The 18,655-nt window shown below is 38.1% G+C and overlaps 1 protein-coding gene across 1 annotated transcript in view; it reads right to left on the reverse strand.

Annotated features, from left to right (window-relative positions):
* Positions 1–18,655, reverse strand: part of CNTN3 (contactin 3) — a 252,773-nt gene that overhangs the window by 26,353 nt on the left and 207,765 nt on the right. Inside the window, exons 13-18 of the mRNA XM_047096595.1 lie at positions 10,524–10,641; positions 9,519–9,677; positions 9,270–9,419; positions 7,033–7,103; positions 5,769–6,003; positions 3,183–3,298 (exon numbers count right to left, since the gene is read on the reverse strand). Coding sequence (XP_046952551.1) covers positions 3,183–3,298; positions 5,769–6,003; positions 7,033–7,103; positions 9,270–9,419; positions 9,519–9,677; positions 10,524–10,641 — 849 coding nt within the window. The remainder of the gene's footprint in view (positions 1–3,182; positions 3,299–5,768; positions 6,004–7,032; positions 7,104–9,269; positions 9,420–9,518; positions 9,678–10,523; positions 10,642–18,655) is intronic.

Here is an 18,655-nt window from a genome sequence, read left to right on the forward strand (position 1 = left end):
CTGAAGCCAGACACTCAACCGACTGAGCCACCCAGACATCCCTTTTTAAAAAAAAATTTAATGTTTATTTACCAGGCGCCCCTCTTATAGACTATTCTTATCAGCTTAAATTTATATATTGCAAAATTAACATCTCTCTGCCTCTATGCTGCCAAACAATTGCCAGCAACGGCTAGCTTTGCTGTGGTGCTTGAAAACCCACAAAGCCCTTTTCCACATATTCCCTTGCTTATTTCTCTTAACTATTTCACAAACTACAATCAGCTCTCAAATTATGATCCTGTGTAATGGTTTGTAAATGACAAAGTTATGAATGGGGGATGTGCATCTCCATCTACTTTTTTAGGCATGCAAAATATGTTTTTTTCTTAAATTTTCTTTAAGTTAATTTGATTTAACCATGGAGCTTCATATCCCACTCAGCTAATGGGAAATTCAACCCCAATCACTGCGGGGGTCCCTGTTCCCACACCCTCGCCAAGAAAACTTAGTATTACACTGGTTTGATCCCGTCAGTTCCTGGACGGTGCTTGGAAAATGGGAAATCAGTGATCATTGCTGCATATGGGAAATACATCTGTTCCCTCCTTGTGGTCTTGCTACCAACATGGACACTGCCAGATAGAAAGCTATGAGGCCATAAGCCTCAGATGTTTGTTTCCACCAAGGTCACCCAAAATTTCTCTTGTATTTTTTCCTCAGTGGCATTTCTCTCTTCTTACCCTCCAGGATAGATGAAACTAGCTCCTTAAGGGCTTGAGCTTTGGAATCTAGGAAGCTAGGAAGAAAGGGCTCTTACAGGCAACTTCTCTTCACAACCATCATAAACTCTCTGGAGGCAAAGAAGCTTAGAGTTGAAGAACTGCTTGAGGATATTTACTGGGGAAAATTCCAAGGGTTGATATTTCAAAATTCTTCTGAGATATGACGTGTACTTACGTGTTGCTTATTATTATGAGCCAGAAACTGTGAAAAGCATACTAAGTGTCTAGTATCATTCAATACTCCCCAAATCCTAATGAGGTTGAGCCAACTACTGCACCATTCTGCAGGTGAGGAAAATGAGGCTCACAAAGTTTATGCAACTTTTCTAGCACATCCAGGGAATGACAGAGTCAGGGTTTAGCGCAGGTTTGAGCTCAGAACTACTTTCCTTTGCATTTCCTTTCATCTGACCTATCTGTCCCAACAACGCCATTGCTGTAATCATTTGGGAGCTACCACGGGCTGCCCACCACCTTTCAGTGCTTCCATTCACTGTCCTGGAATTAAAGGAACTTTCCAACTAAATGTTCTTGGCTTCCTTTAAGATGCTGATAAAGTTGGTTTGCTGTATCTGTGTGGGGTTTTACTTCTTTAAGTCTGGGCAGCTCTGTCTCTGATTAAGTTTCTTCGTGTCAGGACCTGAGTGTCCTGTGTTTAGGGGCAAGAAGATATTTCCCTATGGATGCCTACTAAAAATATACATTAATAAGACTCATTCCTAGATGTTTGGGTTCAGGGAGTCCAGGGAGGGCTCTGGGGGTTCAACTTTAGCAAAAATTTGCGTAATTCTGGTACAGGTAGCACATGGTGCCCTCTTAGAGCATCACTGCTTTAGTCTACCTTTTCTCTATGTTATCATTAATAATATTCAAGTCAATGTTTGGTTACCAGAAACAGAAACTCTCTAAGTTCAAATATAAAGGGAGTTTACTGAAAAGAAGGGCAAGGTGCCATTATGAAAAAGAAGACAGTGAGGTGACTTAAGAATTGCACAATTGTCAAAGAGGTATCCTGTGTTGCTTTCTCTAAGCCTTCACGGGTCCCTGTCTCCTCCATTCACTGGAGTTGTATGGGAATATGTCTGTTCCATCTCATCTCTGCAGACCAGCTTTGTCCTGCTTGCCCACGGCCTTCACTTGAGAAGCCTTAACCGAGTCCTAAATTCGACATATCACTGCATTACACTCAGTGATTACAATCTCTATATTGCTTAGTGCAACATATCAAATAAGAATCTGACTAGCTCAGCTTAACTGTCTATGGATCTGATGGCCACCGTGGTGCAATAATTTGAGGTTACATAGGCAAGTGGTGGGGTCTATGGTCCTGTGTTGCAAATGTGCCTGTGAAAACCTGTCACTGAATCAGGAGTTACAAACGTGAGGGAAGTTTCCAAAAAAGATGGCTGTGAGTCGGGATGAAATCATAACCGTAACTCTTGCAATATCACTGTCAGAGAAGTCTTAAGACTTTTCATCTTGTGAGTTCTCAGCTCAACTGCTCCCACTTCTAATCGTTCCCTATTAAACATGGCACCCAGTCTGGATGGTTCTTCTCAACATTCAAAGCCATTGGAGCCTGGCTCTCCTGTGTCTATCTGTAGTTGTCCTTCCCACAGGAACTTTCTTCTGCAGGCGAGTTTCTACTCCTCTACTTCTCCAACATGCCTTCCTTAATCTGGAAGGTTTTCCATTTTCTCTGTGTCTGCTTACTTTTCCTTTTTAAAGTTTAAGTTTATTTTGAGAGAGAGAGAGAGAGAGAGAGAGAGAGAGAGAGAGAGAGAGAGAGAGAGAGACAGGTGGGGCAAAAAGAGAGATTCCTAAGCAGGCTAAGCATTGTCAGCACAGAGCACAAGACAGGGTTCAAACTCACAAAATCTTGAGATCATAACATAGGCTGAAACCGAGAGTTGGATGTTTAATCCCAGGTGCCCCCAAACAGAGTTCTTTGAAAGTAAGAATTAGGTCCCAGACTGAAGGCAAGAATTAAGTTACAGACAGCTATCTTCTCAAGAACCTAAAAGAGTGCAATGTAACAAGGCCACCAAAAAAGTAAGACAAAGAGCTGGAGGAAAGAGTTTTCCTGTTGGCATAAATATTTTTGAACTTAATAATGCAGTTCAATCTCATTCTTATTTTCTAGGCAATCTATTTAAAAGATTTAGCCCATCTGATTGATATATGATCTCCTTCCATATTACTGTTTTTTTTTCCTTTTCTATCCCAAATTATTTTCATTCAACTCGTTGAGTTAAACTCAATATCCACTGATAATCACATGGGACAATGTGGTGGTAAAATTTCAATAAAAGTCAGACTTTAGTTAAGATGTCATTGTTAAAAAGAAGTTTAAATTAAAGGAGACAAGGTACCACAGCAACATACATACACAGTCTAATTAGTTTTAAAAGAAATTACCTCATAGCCAAGTAAATGTCCATTGCTTAACTTCCAAGGAATGGTGTTCCATGACACTTCAATTTCTGAGGAAGACAGGCTATTTGCGGACACTTGAGATGGAGCTATTGTAGGCTCTGTTTGGCAACAGAAAGTGAAATACAGTTATTATTTTGGTACTTAATTCAAAAATCTATTGAAGCTTTTGTTTTCAAAAAAGTACTATAATGTATTTGAAAATTCAACTAAGTAGATTATAAAATTATTTGAAAACATGAACCATGTCTTGGTCTATTTCCATTCCTTGGGAGTCAATGGGCTTTTCCTTGCTAAACAGCCACAGGAACCTGTTCTTTCCTCTGTTGTACTTTTTTTCTTGGTACCTTTTCTTCCCTTCTTTTCCTTTGTTCTCTCCCCTTCATCCCACAGCTCTTGCTTGGGCACTCCTATGCCCACAAAGGCTGTCTGTTTATTTATTTATTATGTTTTGCCAAACAAAGTCATGCTTTACAGAGTTCATTTATTCAATAAGCATTTAGTGAGTGCCTTCTGTATTCAAGGCCCATAACAGGGGCACACTCAAGTAAGATGGGCCAACTTCCAGGAGTTCACTGTTCTGAAGGAGTAGACAGGCATGCACAGAACTTATAACACAACAAGAAGATCCTTTTGTAATAAACAACTCTTAGCAGCTTTAGGGGCTCACAGTGATTCTCTCCTCTCAGGGCACAGCTCTGAGCAGAGACTCCCCCTGCCCTGATATCCATTTCTGTGTTAAATGATCCTTCTTCTGGGCCATGCTTATTGATAGTGAGACAGAGTCTTGGTCCAAGGAAGGACCTATCGGATTTTTTTCTCCTGAGTATTCGAAATTTGGTTTGGACAAATAAGGAAGGAGTACTTGAGGTCAGTCAACCCCGCGTGACACCCTACAGAGGTAGATGGTTTCTGAGGCCCCAGAGCTTCTCTGATTAATGATCTTTATGAGGTGTGCTGTTTAAAACTTACTTTGATTAGATAAGTCCTAGTATATTTCCACCAAATCCCTTACCTTTCTCACAGATAAGTCAAATCTGTTTCTGATGTTTGAAATAGAAAGACCTTTACCGAACTCATCATTAGTGGCAAGAATAGTAACAGAAGGAGGAAAGGGCAGAGGAGGAGAGGGCGAAAGTCTGTAGTTGTCCCTCCTTCTAATTGCCAGCCTTTCCAATCCACAGTGCACAGGGTAGGCAGTGTCTGAAAACTCCCTGGTTAACTGCCATCTTTCCACAGATCCCTGCCTTTGTAATGAAAATCTTTGGCAACTCTTGGAAATGGGGTCTGGCTATTAATATGAAGGCTTTCTTTCTTTTTTTTTTTTTTGCAAAGGTTTATACTACCTGTTTGTTTTTCTCTCCGAACTCTGTAGAAAAAGAGGATAAGAATAGTGTCGGGGGTATTAAAAAAAAATTGAGTCTTCTTATTATTTTATACACAACAACTGTGGACCATGTTTTTCAATTTACTGCAAGGAGCTGGGGGTAGAGAAGACACCGTATAATCACATTTCATGAGTTCAGAATGGTTAAGAGCGAAGGCTCTGGGTTAAAATACTAGCTTAGCAAGTCTGTATGGAGTGTGGCAAGTCTATGAATTTCTCTTATTAAATTTCCATTTTCTTATGTATAAATGGACAATAATAATAGTGCCTACGTGTAATTCCTCCTTGGAAAATCCAAATTAGATAAAGTCTGGCAGATGGTAAGTATTCAATACATGTTAGCTCCTGTCATTCTTATTAAGTAGAACCCCATGTGAGAGCCAATATTCAGCTGCTTTTGTCCCATAAAACGGCAATTTCATATGATTCTCCTAATAATACTATTTTCTAAAGAGATACCATAGTTGGGGCAGGTGTAGAAGAAAGGCAGAGAAGTGGAATGGGTCCAGAGTGGACTGGCTGGAGCTGGTGCATCACATTCTCGAGTCTGCACATTACACACCTCTCCATGTCACACTTCCAGTCCTCTCTGTCCACCCTGCTAACATCCTATTTGCAGGTCACAGGAAACACTATAAAACCTGAGATTAGGGCATTCCCAAGAGAATATCTTAATCTTATCCCCAAAAGAAGAAAGTTGTGGAAAGCTGTGTTGTTCCTTGCTTCACAAACTGGGACTTGAATGCACTCTTCATCAAGATTTTTATAAAGGTTATTTACTTTGACAGTGGGGGAGGGGCAGAGAGAGAGAGGGAGAGAGAATCCCAAGCAGGCTCTATGCTGTCAGGTTGGAGCCTGACTCAGGGCTCAAACTCCCGAACCATCAGATCATGACGTGATCAGAAACCAAGAGTTGGCTGCCTAACCACCTGAGCCACTTAGGTGCCCCAGCTCATCAAGAGATTTTTAACCAATAGTTACATCCTCTGACTAGTTAGTGAGTCTGGTACTTCCAAGTAGGCATGGTTGATGTTTACCACCTGAAATGTGAATCTCACTGTGACTTCAGTCATTATCCTTTGGAAGAAATTTATCTGAAGTCACAAAGAACTTCCAAATCAGTTTTTGGAGCATAAGTGGTTTATTAGGTTGGAACTGATATATAATCAAAATGTTTTCCATACCTTCTTCTGCAGAGAACACTGTTGTCACCGGGCTAAATGGTCCTTCGCCTTTGTTATTATAAACACCCACTTTAACTTCATACAGTGAAAATGGCACGATGCTTTCATTCCTAAAGACATATCTTGGGGTATCAGGAGATGTAACCACTGTCTGGATCCAGTTGGTAACTCCAAGGGGACGGAAAGCAACAACATAACCAAAACCTTCACCATTCTGCAGTTCTTCGGGGACTGGCTACAAAGGAAAGACATATTAAATCACCCTTACACATGAGAGTGAGATAAAAATAAATGGAGCTATAATCCTTATTCTTTTGCAAAAGCCATCAAATAATAATTGACATCGTATTAAGCAGTTATATAAAAAAAGGAGAAAAAGGTCAGTGGCACAGTCAGCTGCTTTTAAACAGACATATGCCACTCTTTCATAGCCATCCAGATAACTAATCAGAATTTTCTAAAGTTATTCAAATCTTTTTGAGCACTCTGTAGCTCCAATGTGACTTATGTATCATAAGATACGCTTTTAGTTGAATATACCTCATCTCTTAAATCAAATAAAAATCATCTAATCCCTAATGTCGAGTCTAAGGAAAGAAATTGCCCACTGATTAGATGGTTAAATACAAAAGGAGTAAAACTATAAAAAAAAAGAAAAGAAAGTAAAAACAGTGTATTAAGGTCAAAGTTGTGTTTAGATTGTGTCAAAAATTCCTACCGACACTCCATCACGATCTCTTAACTTTCTAGTTTTTCATCAACATCTTCAAACAACACAGCCAATTCTCATGCTTTCTGACTTCAAATGTGTTAATTAAAATTTTTTCTAATTACAACATAAAACAAGAGCTGAGAGCATGGCCAGGAAGCAAGCACCTGCTGGAATCAGTGGGTGTGCGTCAGTGGGGTTACAGCTGCATGGAAAGCCGTGAGGACAGCTTGAGAGAAAACAGCCAGGACTTGACTCTCACCCCTATGTTTACCAGCCAAACGACCCTGGGCAAATTATTTAATATTCTCTATGCCTTAGTGTTTTCATCTATAAAATGTTCCAAGAGTGAAATGGAAAACAAAACAAAACAAAACAAAACAAAACAAAACAAAACAAAATGCTGGAAACAGTGATCAGCATAGAGTGAGCATTCAAAAATTTAAGCTACTAACATTACCACTCCCTCCAGTACCACCACCAGTGCCACTCAGGAGGCCATGGTGGGAACAAACAACAACCCCCCGTGGGGGAGGATGGTGCCCAGACACTTACATCCCAGGTTATCACCAGCTCAGACCGGCTCCCACCTCCTCCACTGACTTCTGAAGGAGGCACTTCTGGAACTGTGTAGGTTAGAGACACAGAGATAAAACCCTATTTGCATTTGGTGACACTTATGTGAAAGAAGATTCAGTGCTGCTTCTTTCTTTTTTTTTTTTAACGTTTATTTATTTTTGAGACAGAGAGAGACAGAGCATGAATGGGGGAGGGTCAGAGAGAGGGAGACACAGAATCCGAAACAGGCTCCAGGCTCTGAGCTGTCAGCACAGAGCCCGACATGGGGCTCGAACTCATGGACCGCGAGATCATGACCTGAGCCAAAGTTGGCCACTCAACCGACTGAGCCACCCAGGCGCCCCAGTGTTGCTTACTTGTAATAGTTGAAGTAATCTGATCCCAGGCACATTATACATATGCGTATGTGTGTATCTGGATCATATAAAACATATATGCAATGTGTGTGTGTGTGTGTGTGTGTGTGTGTGTGTGTGTGTGTGTATCTTTGGGGAGATCAAATAATTTGCATGAAATTATCAAAGATTCAAAATACCTCAAATAGTAAGAAAAAAATGACTCTGTATAAAGGTTAATACAACAGGGGAAAGTGGTTCACTAGGTATGATGGGAAATGAATCCAGCATGAACATTTAACTTGGGAATATTCCACAGTAGAGATCTAACTGGTGAGCCAACATTGGCTTTACCTAAAAAAAAAAATGACCTAGACTCGGGGCGCCTGGGTGGCGCAGTCGGTTAAGCGTCCGACTTCAGCCAGGTCACGATCTTGCGGTCCGTGAGTTCGAGCCCCGCGTCGGGCTCTGGGCTGATGGCTCAGAGCCTGGAGCCTGTTTCTGATTCTGTGTCGCCCTCTCTCTGCCCCTCCCCCGTTCATGCTCTGTCTCTTTCTGTCCCAAAAATAAATAAACGTTGAAAAAAAAATTAAAAAAAAAATGACCTAGACTCAAATCCTCAAATCTTGTTAAGACCTGCTCTTTATAAACCTCACACAGGTGTCAGATTCCTTACTTACACTGAGAACTTCATGCTTCCTAAGTTCTATGACATAACTAGAATAGAAGTTCCCTGCAGGTGGTCTTTGTTCCCAGCTGTATCCACCATATCTAGAACATGCTGAGCACACAGTAGACACTCCTTAAATATGTGTTGTGGGGGGGCACCAGGGTGGTTCAGTTGGCTAAGCGTCTGACTCTTGATTTCTGCTTAGGTCATGATCTCATGGTTTGTAAGATCAAGCCCTGCCTCCACCTTTGCACTGACAGTGTGGAGCCTGCTTGGCATTCATTCTCTCCCTCTCACTCTGCCCTTCCCCTACTCACGTGCTCGTTCACTCTCTCTCTCAAAGTCAATAAATAAATATTAAAAAAAATATGTGTTGTGTGAGTAAATAAATGGACTACAAAGATCAGCAAGGTTCCCCTATTTCTCATAATTCCTGCCGGAAATGTCACATGCATTGTCCTGAGTAAAAAAACATCATTAAAATTACTGAAATGTATTCCTTGACTTCTATTTTGGCTTAGTATCTAAAGTGATATGTGAGCTGTACTTCAAACATCCTTTTAATTAGTATTAATTAATATTAAAGATTCTGAAAAGGAAAGTCTATTGATTCTCTCAAATGCCTCAATAATGTGATACTATGTACACTTCCTAATTTCCAGTTTCAATGTTAGGATATTATAAAAGAAGTCTTATGGTTAATACTAATAGTTTCCCCAAATATAAAATTTTAACAATGATTCTCTCTTAATCATTGAGGGGTCAAAATATTCCTAATCACCACTAACTTGAGCTCATTCATGGAGCATGGTGGCAAAATGAGATTTCCTAGCAGCAGAACTCCCCAATGTCATTATCCTACCAATTTGTCAATGCTTGTTATAAATGAAAACAGCATTTCCCTTGTTAACAGGGTGACTATGTCAGATAGTAATTATAACCTTAAGTGACAAAAACATATTCACTCAACATGCACTAATAAACGCTGATGATGGACTGAACTTTTGGAAATGTCACATTACATTAGAATCACTTATATGAGTGTCTTTTGACAAATGCCATATGGCCAGTTCTGCCATTAGATAGGTCAGATAATTGCAATAATGGATTTTTGAGGTTGATTCCCTACTGGCCTGGAGACCAGTGCCAAGAGAAATGGAAATACACACCCTATTAACCCATTTTACTCAGAAAACAAAAACACTAACCTGCCTCTTCAGTTCTTACTTTTTCTGAGGGTAAACTGGGTTCTCCACCTCCAATTTTGTTGCTGGCTACAACCCGAAATTCATATTCCACCCATGGATTTAACTCGACTACAGTAGCTGTGTGTGTTTTCCCATCAATGATTTCAGGCACTAAAAAGGAATATATCAGAGAAGTGACAGTCTGCATGTCTTGGTGCTGACTTAAAATCCATTTATATGTACCAATGGCATTTGACTCTCTTCTTTTACCTGTTGTGGCAGTTTGCCAACCCACGGAGAAAGGGGTCCTCGCCTGGACAGAATAGGATATAACTGGGCTATGGTTATCTGTACCTTCTTTCCAAGAGAGTTGGGCTGTCGTATCTGTAATTTCATCTACCTTCACATTTTCTGGTGGTCCAGGTGAACCTAAGGAAGACAAAAATGCAAACACTTGGTAGTAATTCCATAAATGTCATCTTTTATACCAAAGTGAAGAATGTGTCACATGATCCATTCAATACCTAAAACTGATCCTAATTTCAAAACTACTCGGGAAGAAGGGCATTTGCCTAGCAATACAATAACCACTTTTTCTTTTTGACATTTCTGCTTTTAGATATTCAATCTGGATGTGAGTCAGTAATTTCAAAATCATAGTATTCTAGGCCTGCAAATGACACTTGTTTTTTGAGGCCTCTGTTCAGTAGGATTCCTGCACCTTTCCAAATTCTGCATCTTTTACTTTTGGCATGATTTCTTTTCTTTTAATTAACTGATGCACATCTGTAGTTCCTAGTTTGCTGTCTGGAGTTGTTTTATTCTATCATGTCCTCTGGTCCTTTTTTCAGCCCAGTAGCAAAGCAATACCTTGGATGGTAGCTCAGATTGGCAAATTCTCTCAGGCATTCTGGATGATCCTGGTGTTCTGGAAGTTGTCATATACACACTATCACTATTCCCTTTCATATTAAACACTGTCGCTGTATTAATGACATGCTCAAAAACACATCAGCTTGGCAGCAGCTGTGAAATGCTTATTACAGTGAGAGCTATTTGAAGGGCAGAGCTGAGATATTTATTTTGTTGAATTAGCACCCTCCTTATTGTCACATCCTCTATAGACTATTTGGGGGGGATCAAATCAATAATATAACTCACATGCTCATATGTGGTCTCATGGTTTTTCCTCCAGTATGAAATTATTAGTGGAAATGTAAAACAAACAAACAAACAAACAAACAAACAAAAAACCACTGAGGCATTCATATCTACCTCTTACTATGAGGTCGGCAGCAGATGAAACACTGTCCACCCCCGTCTGCACCATACACACGTATTTTCCACTGTGTTTCAGCTGAATGTTTCTGATCATTAAATCTCCAGATGAACTCTGTTGGGAAAAAACAGGTAAGGAACACACTGTCATTTTGAAAACACAGACAGTCTTGAAGGCTGTAGCCAACAACACCATGGAGATGAAACCCATTTTTAGAGAGAAGACCAAGGTGGTTCAAGACGGAAGATTGCTACAATGGAATGTATGGAAATAAAAACATGTTAAAAACCATATGTGATTGCAGATATAGATTTCTGTATATAAATAAATGACAAGCTTCCTTCTGGGCATTTATGGTTTCAAAAGTAAATAAGGGCAGAGATTATGGTCTCAGAGTCTATTTACTTCCATCCACTAGGATGACACTTATTTTTATATCCACAGCTCAGCACCGGCTCAACTCTTCTCTCTGGTTCCAACCTCTCTGCAATTATCTGCCTGAGAAGAGGAGAGAAGCATTTAGGTATCTGGTGGGAGATAAATACAGCAGGACAAGAGGATTACCATGGTTGAAACACTTTTCTGAACACATTGGAGCTTAAAAAGCCTAAAGCCATTTAATTCTTTCAATACAGAATTTAGGAACAGTCAGTATGAACCCCTCAATAAGAAGAAATTAAAACACTTTAAACCTGAAAAATAACAGCTGTCCATAAAGACATTTGCTGGCATCCTCTAACACCAATTAATGGAGCAAATGTATTTCTAAAAGCTCAACTTCAAATGTCCTCATTTTAAAAGAATATAAAATCATATTCATAAAAGTATTTACTGCAGGCCAGTTGCACGCATTAGTAAAAATATGGATTAAAATAAAATGATTTGGCAAGCAAAGCTCTTTGAACATGATCACTTACTGAAAAATCTCTAAACTGGTACATAAGAGGAAGCAATAGTGTTTATCGTATTAATTAAAAGGACAGTTTTACTCTTAAGTTTTCCTAGTATTTTTTAAAAGATGGATTCCACTACCGTGCTTCTAGGTAATTTCCTAAGATCTCCTACAGGGTAATTCCTCAAATATTGCTTCCTATCCTTTGGATTCTTAATGGGCTATATATTCTCTGTTGGTCAGATTCTGTGGCTTTAGCCTGAATTTCTTGAGTACTGGGAGAAAGCAGATGTGAGGTGATTGATGGCTGTAATTAAATGATAATCCAAAAACTGTTAAGTTTGCACATTTTACTTTCAAGTTGAACTTTTTTCTTTCCCTCCCTCTCTTTCTCCTCAGGGTTATTTAGAAATTTATCCCCAGGACAAAACTTTCAATGCTTGCTGACCTTTAGAAACTCTTCAGGTTTTATGAGCTCCATACACTCACAGGAGGTTGATTATCATTTCTATAGAAATCTCTTATTTTCAGGGAAGTAAGAACCGTTACTATTAAATTCCATCAAGGCATTAGGTCAGTTCTTATTCTTGCTTATGTTTATTTGCTTATTTTGAAAGCAGTTTGGTAAAAGGAAATTGGAACTGGACTTTCTTTATGCCCTTAGACATATAAATACATCTTTTAGGCACACCTGCTGTTTGTATCTGTTGAAAGAGTAAGGAAGAGACAGATATTGACTTGTCATTTCTTTTCACTTATGGTATGAATGGGTGAAGAAAGAAATAATTAGTTTGCTTATGTCAAAACCAAATCACCTTCCTGAAGAAATATAATTGGGCTCACCATCAGGGAAAATAGAATTTTTAATTATCTTTTTACAATGTAGAGTGGAAAAAAGAAGCAATTAACTAAGAGGTGTAGACAGCAGGAACCAGGGACTTTTTTCCAGCACTAACATAAAGTTGAGGGGATGAATACGTAAATGGAAAATAAAATTTAGCAAAATTTAAGATGGCTGCTCTCTTTAATTTCTGTCTCTCTCAATAAAGCATATTTGTATTGTTCCTCTTCAACTGTTTCTTCTCTCTTACTCTATTTTTTTAATGGATCAGTACAGAGAGTTAAGATTCATCTTAACAAAAGTTCATTGAATGTTTGCCATGTTAGGTTCAGTCAAGGATAGCAAAGTATCTAATACATGGTCTCTGCTCTCTAGAATGTAAACCCATGCCAGGGTAACAGATATATACATGTGAAACAAATTATTTTCATAAATATAGGAAAGTTATTTATTGAAAGTTAAACTAAATTACATGCCACAGACCATTTGTAGATAACTTTAGAATAAATGAGATAGACAATTCCAAGCCCTGCTGAGGATGTGGGAGGAATTGGAACTCATGATGATTAGTACAACCATTCTGGAAAACTAGAAGTATCCACTGAGGCAGGACATAAGCATAATCTATGACCCAAGAATTCCATTTGTAAGTATAAACCTTACAGAGATGTATGCCTATGCTCATCAAAGACATTTACAAAAACGTGTGTAGCAGCACTGTCCATAAGAGCTAAACTATACAAACAACTTAATGTCCATCACAATAAATAAGTAGTGGAACACTCACTTAAGGAAATACTATTAGACCATGAAAATGAATGAACCTTAACTACATACATCAACATGGCTGAGTCTCAGCATCAAAGACATAAATCAGAAGAGATAACATTATAGTAATCTGTCGTATCACAGATGTAGATTGTGGTTTTCTTTCAAAGGATGGGTAGCACCATGAAGATTTCTAGGATATGGGTCATGCTGTTTCCTGATTTCAGTGTTGGTTACCTGAGTGTGTTCATTTTGTAAAAAGTCATTGAGTTATACACTTATGATCTGTGCATTTTTTGGTCGAATATAATAGCTCTCAAAATTCAGTCATTACTACATGAGGCTATATGTTTATATGCTCCACATTAAATAAGGGCATAGGCTGAAGTTGTAAAATAACATGATTCTAATTCTAAACTCCAATTTCTTTCACAAGAATGAAATATTTGATAATAATAATGTAAGTAATTGTGCCAATTAGAACATCCTATAATTTCTTATCAAGATGTTTGAATATTCTGACATTGCAAAAAGATAAAAAAGGAAAAGAAAATTCCCAAGGGAAGTTTCACTTATGTCAAACCAGTTCTTCTCTTCATCAGTTTTTCATTGCTCTTGGTTACAATACAGTTGATTGCTGACTGACTGTGATAACGGTGAGAGAAGAGGTATGTCCAGAAAAACACCAGGAAAATTAGTAAAGTAGAACTCAAGAAAACTGAAAAAAGTTGTCAAGATGTGGCAAAGCAGTACTCACTAGATTATTTTCTTAACATATTTATCAATAAAATGTCATCCATTACTTAGATATATTTAGATTCAAATGAAACAACTTAGGAACATTAAAATCATCAAGCACATTCTTAGGAACACTATTAATTCTTTGAATAAAAAATAGCTTGGACTGATGAATGGATAAAGAAAATGTGGTATATACATATATATATATGTATATATATGTATATATATATACTTACATATACATATACATATACATATACATATACATATACATATACATACACACATACATCCATACAATGGAATATTACTTGGCAATCAACAAGAATGAAAGCTTGCTATTTGCACCACGCAGATGGAACCAGAGTGTATTACGCTTAGTAAAACAGTCAGAAGAAGACATATACCATATGATTTCACTCATGTGTGGAATTTAAGAAACAGATGAGCATAGGGGAAGGGAATAAAAAAAAAGAAAAAAACAAAGAGGGAGGCAAACCATAAGAGATTCTTAAATACAGGGAACCAACAGAAGTTTTCTGGAGGGGAACGGGTGGGGGGCTGGGCTAAATGAGTGATGGGTATTAAGGAGGGCACTTGTTGGGATGAGCACTGGATGTTATATGTAAGTTACGAATCGATACATTCTACTCATGAAACCAACACTAAACTGTATGTTACCTAACTTGAATCTAAATTAAAAAAAAAATAGCTTGTAGCTTGTTATCTATTAAATTAGTCTGTTAGTATTTCTTTGTATTGTTTTCCTGAACTCACCCTTTTCTCCTCTTCCTTCAAATACAGTGGACCAGAACTGGACAGATGCAGAGTCAAAGCTTCATTTTTTAAAAAATCTCCCATCCCTACTTCCCTTAGATCTCCCTCTCAAAGCACAGCAGTGCAATTCTCAGTCTTTCCCTTTTCAGTGCCATTGATCAGAGATTTACTCAGAAATGGAGCCTTTACTAATGGGACAGGCCTATTCTAATCACTTACAGGACTCTGAAAAGCAGGAGACATTTCACTAAGTTATATGAATTGTAGATTTTCTGAAATGCCCTATCTTTTAAAAATAAGATAATTTACTCAAAACTACTGATTAAACATCCTCCTGTACTTCAGTCACGAGGGATACAACAGTGAAAAAAATAACTGTCCATATGTTCATGGAGTTTGCAGTTGAAAGACAGTCATTAATCAAATGACTACAACATACCAATGTAAAATTACAAAGTAATAACGCAAGCTCGAGGTACATAGAGGTATCTATGATTTTCTGGAGTTTTGGTGAATTGATAGTTGAACTGATATTTGCAATACGAGTACAAGCTACCTAGAAAAAGAGGGTTAGAGAAAAAGGCACTTAAACATATACAAAAATGCTAAGGCAAGTGAGAACATAGACTATTTAGGAGTACAGGGGAGAGAGGATATCAGGGGTATAGTTAATCCACAAATTGTTGATTTGTCCCCAGAAAACTTAAAGTTCACTGCAGATAGTTTCAGGTTCATATTTACACCTTGATGACAATGAAATTTTAAGTGTTTTCTATTTAAAAAAAAATTTAAGGCTTTGCTAGATTTACTTGATTATCCAATTATTTGTTCATCTAATGATGTAGATGTCCCCTAGGAAAAAATTACATCTAGAACATGTTACAGGTATAAACAGTAAATGGATTTATAAGCCAAATCATCTTTGAAATAAATGCTAAGGGAAAATTCAGTGTGCATGAAATATAGAAGAGGAGCTTATTAACTTTTCCCTATATTTTCTTAGGTGATGATGCTAATGGAATTTTTGATGTAATTTAAAGAGTGCTCTGCTCTGAAAAAAATACTACATGATGTGATAACCCATGCCTGGCAAAAACAAATAAGCAGACAGATCATTAATAATTATAGGTTGGCTGAAAGTACACTGTGATATCTACCATATGCTAAAAATCAAGGTACAAAATAAACCTTAGAACTCAGGAAACCTCTTGAACAGTGCAAATGTAGCATAAACTTCAATATAACAAATTATCAGCAAAAACTAATTTCCTAGTAAGCACTCTCAATGTAAATGCTGCTGCTGGACTGCCAAGAAGCATAATTTTCCAGTTTACGGGGGGAAAAAAAGCCTTTGACGGCTATTTGGAAGGCAAGGTTGAATAAGTGATCCACCTCCTTTTTGTCGCTTTACACGGCCTGTTATTGCATAGATTCCAATGTTAATCATTCATCCTGTCGCTGGGTTGCCTTCCAAATCCTGACACTGCATGTAAATCATATGCAGGTGCCTTGAAAACAGTCAAACCTGCTGGTTCCTTTTGGAACCTGGGTGGTGTTTTCCTCTGTGAAGGTCCCTGAAGGAATTGTTGGTAGACATGAATATCTGACCAACCAAATTACAATGTGCCCCACCATCAATCCAAAACAGCTGCAGTAAGGTCACTTCCATTACAGATGTACACTGTTCAGGCAAGGAGGAGAAATAATTAGCAGTCCTGAGACCAGAAAAACAGGTCCTAACACTAACAGTCTTAGTTTGTTGACTGATTAACATCTTCCTTGGAAATTTTCTGAAGCCTAGCTGTCTGAACAGATGATACTAAAGGCAGAAAATGTGTTGTCTATTCATATCAAAATTTGCTTTATTTTCTTTGATACCAACAATTTGGAATAATTGTTCCCTTACTGGATTGAGAGCTCCAGCTTGTTCCATCATAATGGTTTTTGGAAGAGTGACACATAAAAGATGACAAAAACTCAGTCAAAGGCACTTCATGCATATTTTAGGTCATGTCAAGTGCTCGTTTGCTGTAAGGTATCAGCTTTTCTACTGCAAATCAAGTTCGTATTAACAATATGGGACACTTTTTTTCTGGAGGGCGGTGTGTTGATGGAGGACCTAACTAAGCATCCGTGATTTCAGGATGCTTACTCTTTGTTCCCATAGTAATTTTAACTCAATGTTTTCTAATGACTTCATTCACTAGAGTCACACCTCCACAATTTGGTTTCCTGTATCCTAGTACCAAATGCTCCTTTTTTCTTAAAATTATAAACTTTCTTAAGCTTATATTTATATGGAAATTGATATGGAAAATGTATGTTTTCATCTTAAACAGAAAACTGCTGACCAAAATAATCATTACCTGCCAAAATGAATACGGTGAGTAGAAAACAGCACAAAGGACACACTGTCCACAATAATGTACATGGGTATTAGCCGGACACTTTCAAAATCTCTGAGACTGAGACCTTTGCTCTTTTAATTAAAAGGGGACTTTAGCAAGTATTAGAGAATCGTTAGTGACAAACTGAACATCATACTGAACCATTCTCCTTGATTTAACCTAATGATTGAAAGACAATTAAAAACATAATAGATCTCTCACATTCTACCTTATTATATATGGCCTATGAGTACATGGTCTGTGCTTTGCAAAACATGGGGCTCTCCAGTTCACTAAATCCAGCAGTGCTCAATGCTGGCTGTACAGTAAACTCATCTGAAGAGTGTTTTAAAAAATACCAGAAATGCCTGGGCCACATTCCAGAACAATCAAATAGGAATGGACTAGGAAACGGAGACCCTTTATCTGATTCTAAAGTGTAGTCAGGGTTAACAATCTTGATACCTCCTAACATTTCCATTCTTCATCTTCACTTCATTTACAACTAAAACGTTCTAAATAATCACTCACGTCTTTCCCTAACTCTAAAATTCTGCAACTAATAGTTGCATGAGAAAAGCATGAAGTTAGGCTGTTTACTGATGGGCTCATAAGTTGAGAACAGCGCATGGGTGAGAAAACCAGTATTTATGAAACAGGTACTAGAGGTCAACGACAAGGCTTATTTCCTTGTAATCAGACTGCCTTGGTATGTTCACCATAATTAAAAAAAAAAAACCAGTAGATACTGAAATAATTCAGCACGTTGACAAAATTTCTATAGATTCATACAGAAATTTACTATTTGTCAACATGAATCATTTCAGGATTCCTTTTTTTCTAAAAAAAAAATAAGTTTATTTATTTATTTTGAGAGAGAGCACAAGCAGAGGAGGGGCAGAGAGAGAGAGGGAGTGAGAGACACTCCCAAGCAGACTCCATGCCAACAGCACAAAGCCCAAGGATTCCTTTGGATTTAGGGGTCAAGTCTGACATAGCATGAAAGCATTTCACATCATGAGAGGCTACCCTGAGTGACAATTTAACTTGTGGACTAAATCTCTCTCTCTTTTTAAATCCTTGTATCAGAGCTTAAAATTTAGAGATAGTAGATTCATCCATTGTAGAATAAAAAGACTAGTATATAAGAACAGGAATCTACTCATACAAAGGAATAAAAAGTAATTGTTTCATGAAACCTTGACTGAGTGTGTCAAATGTATTTTTACTTCTAGTTTCAATTACTATTGCTATGTAATAAATTACTCAAAACTTAATGGCTTACAATAACAGTGATCATTTATTCTGCTCTGGAATATGTAATTTGAACAGGGATCAGTGGGGAAAGTCATCTCTGTTATAAATCTCATCAGCTGAGGTGGCTGGCAGGGGACTGGCAAGCCCATTTACATGTTTGGCAAGTTGAGGTGGGCTGTTGGCTGGGAATTCAGCCATACCTGTGGACTGGGGACTTTAGTTCCTCTTGAGGTAGACCTCTCCACAGTGTGCTTGGGCTTCCTCATATTATGGTGGCTGGATTCCAAGAGAAATGGTGCTGATGGAACAAGATAGAAATGCATGCATTTTTATGAGCTAGCTGTAGAAATCACATAGCGTCACTCCTGCTGTTCTTTATTGCTCAAGGAAGTCATAGAGGAGTAGGTTTTAAGGGGAAAGTCATAGATTTTACCACTCAATGGGGAAGGGTCTCAAGTCATACTG

This window comes from Lynx rufus, unplaced genomic scaffold (genome assembly GCF_022079265.1).
Source record: "Lynx rufus isolate CCGP_SWC_20201006 ecotype Redwood Valley unplaced genomic scaffold, mLynRuf1.p SCAF_4, whole genome shotgun sequence".
NCBI lineage: Eukaryota > Metazoa > Chordata > Mammalia > Carnivora > Felidae > Lynx > Lynx rufus.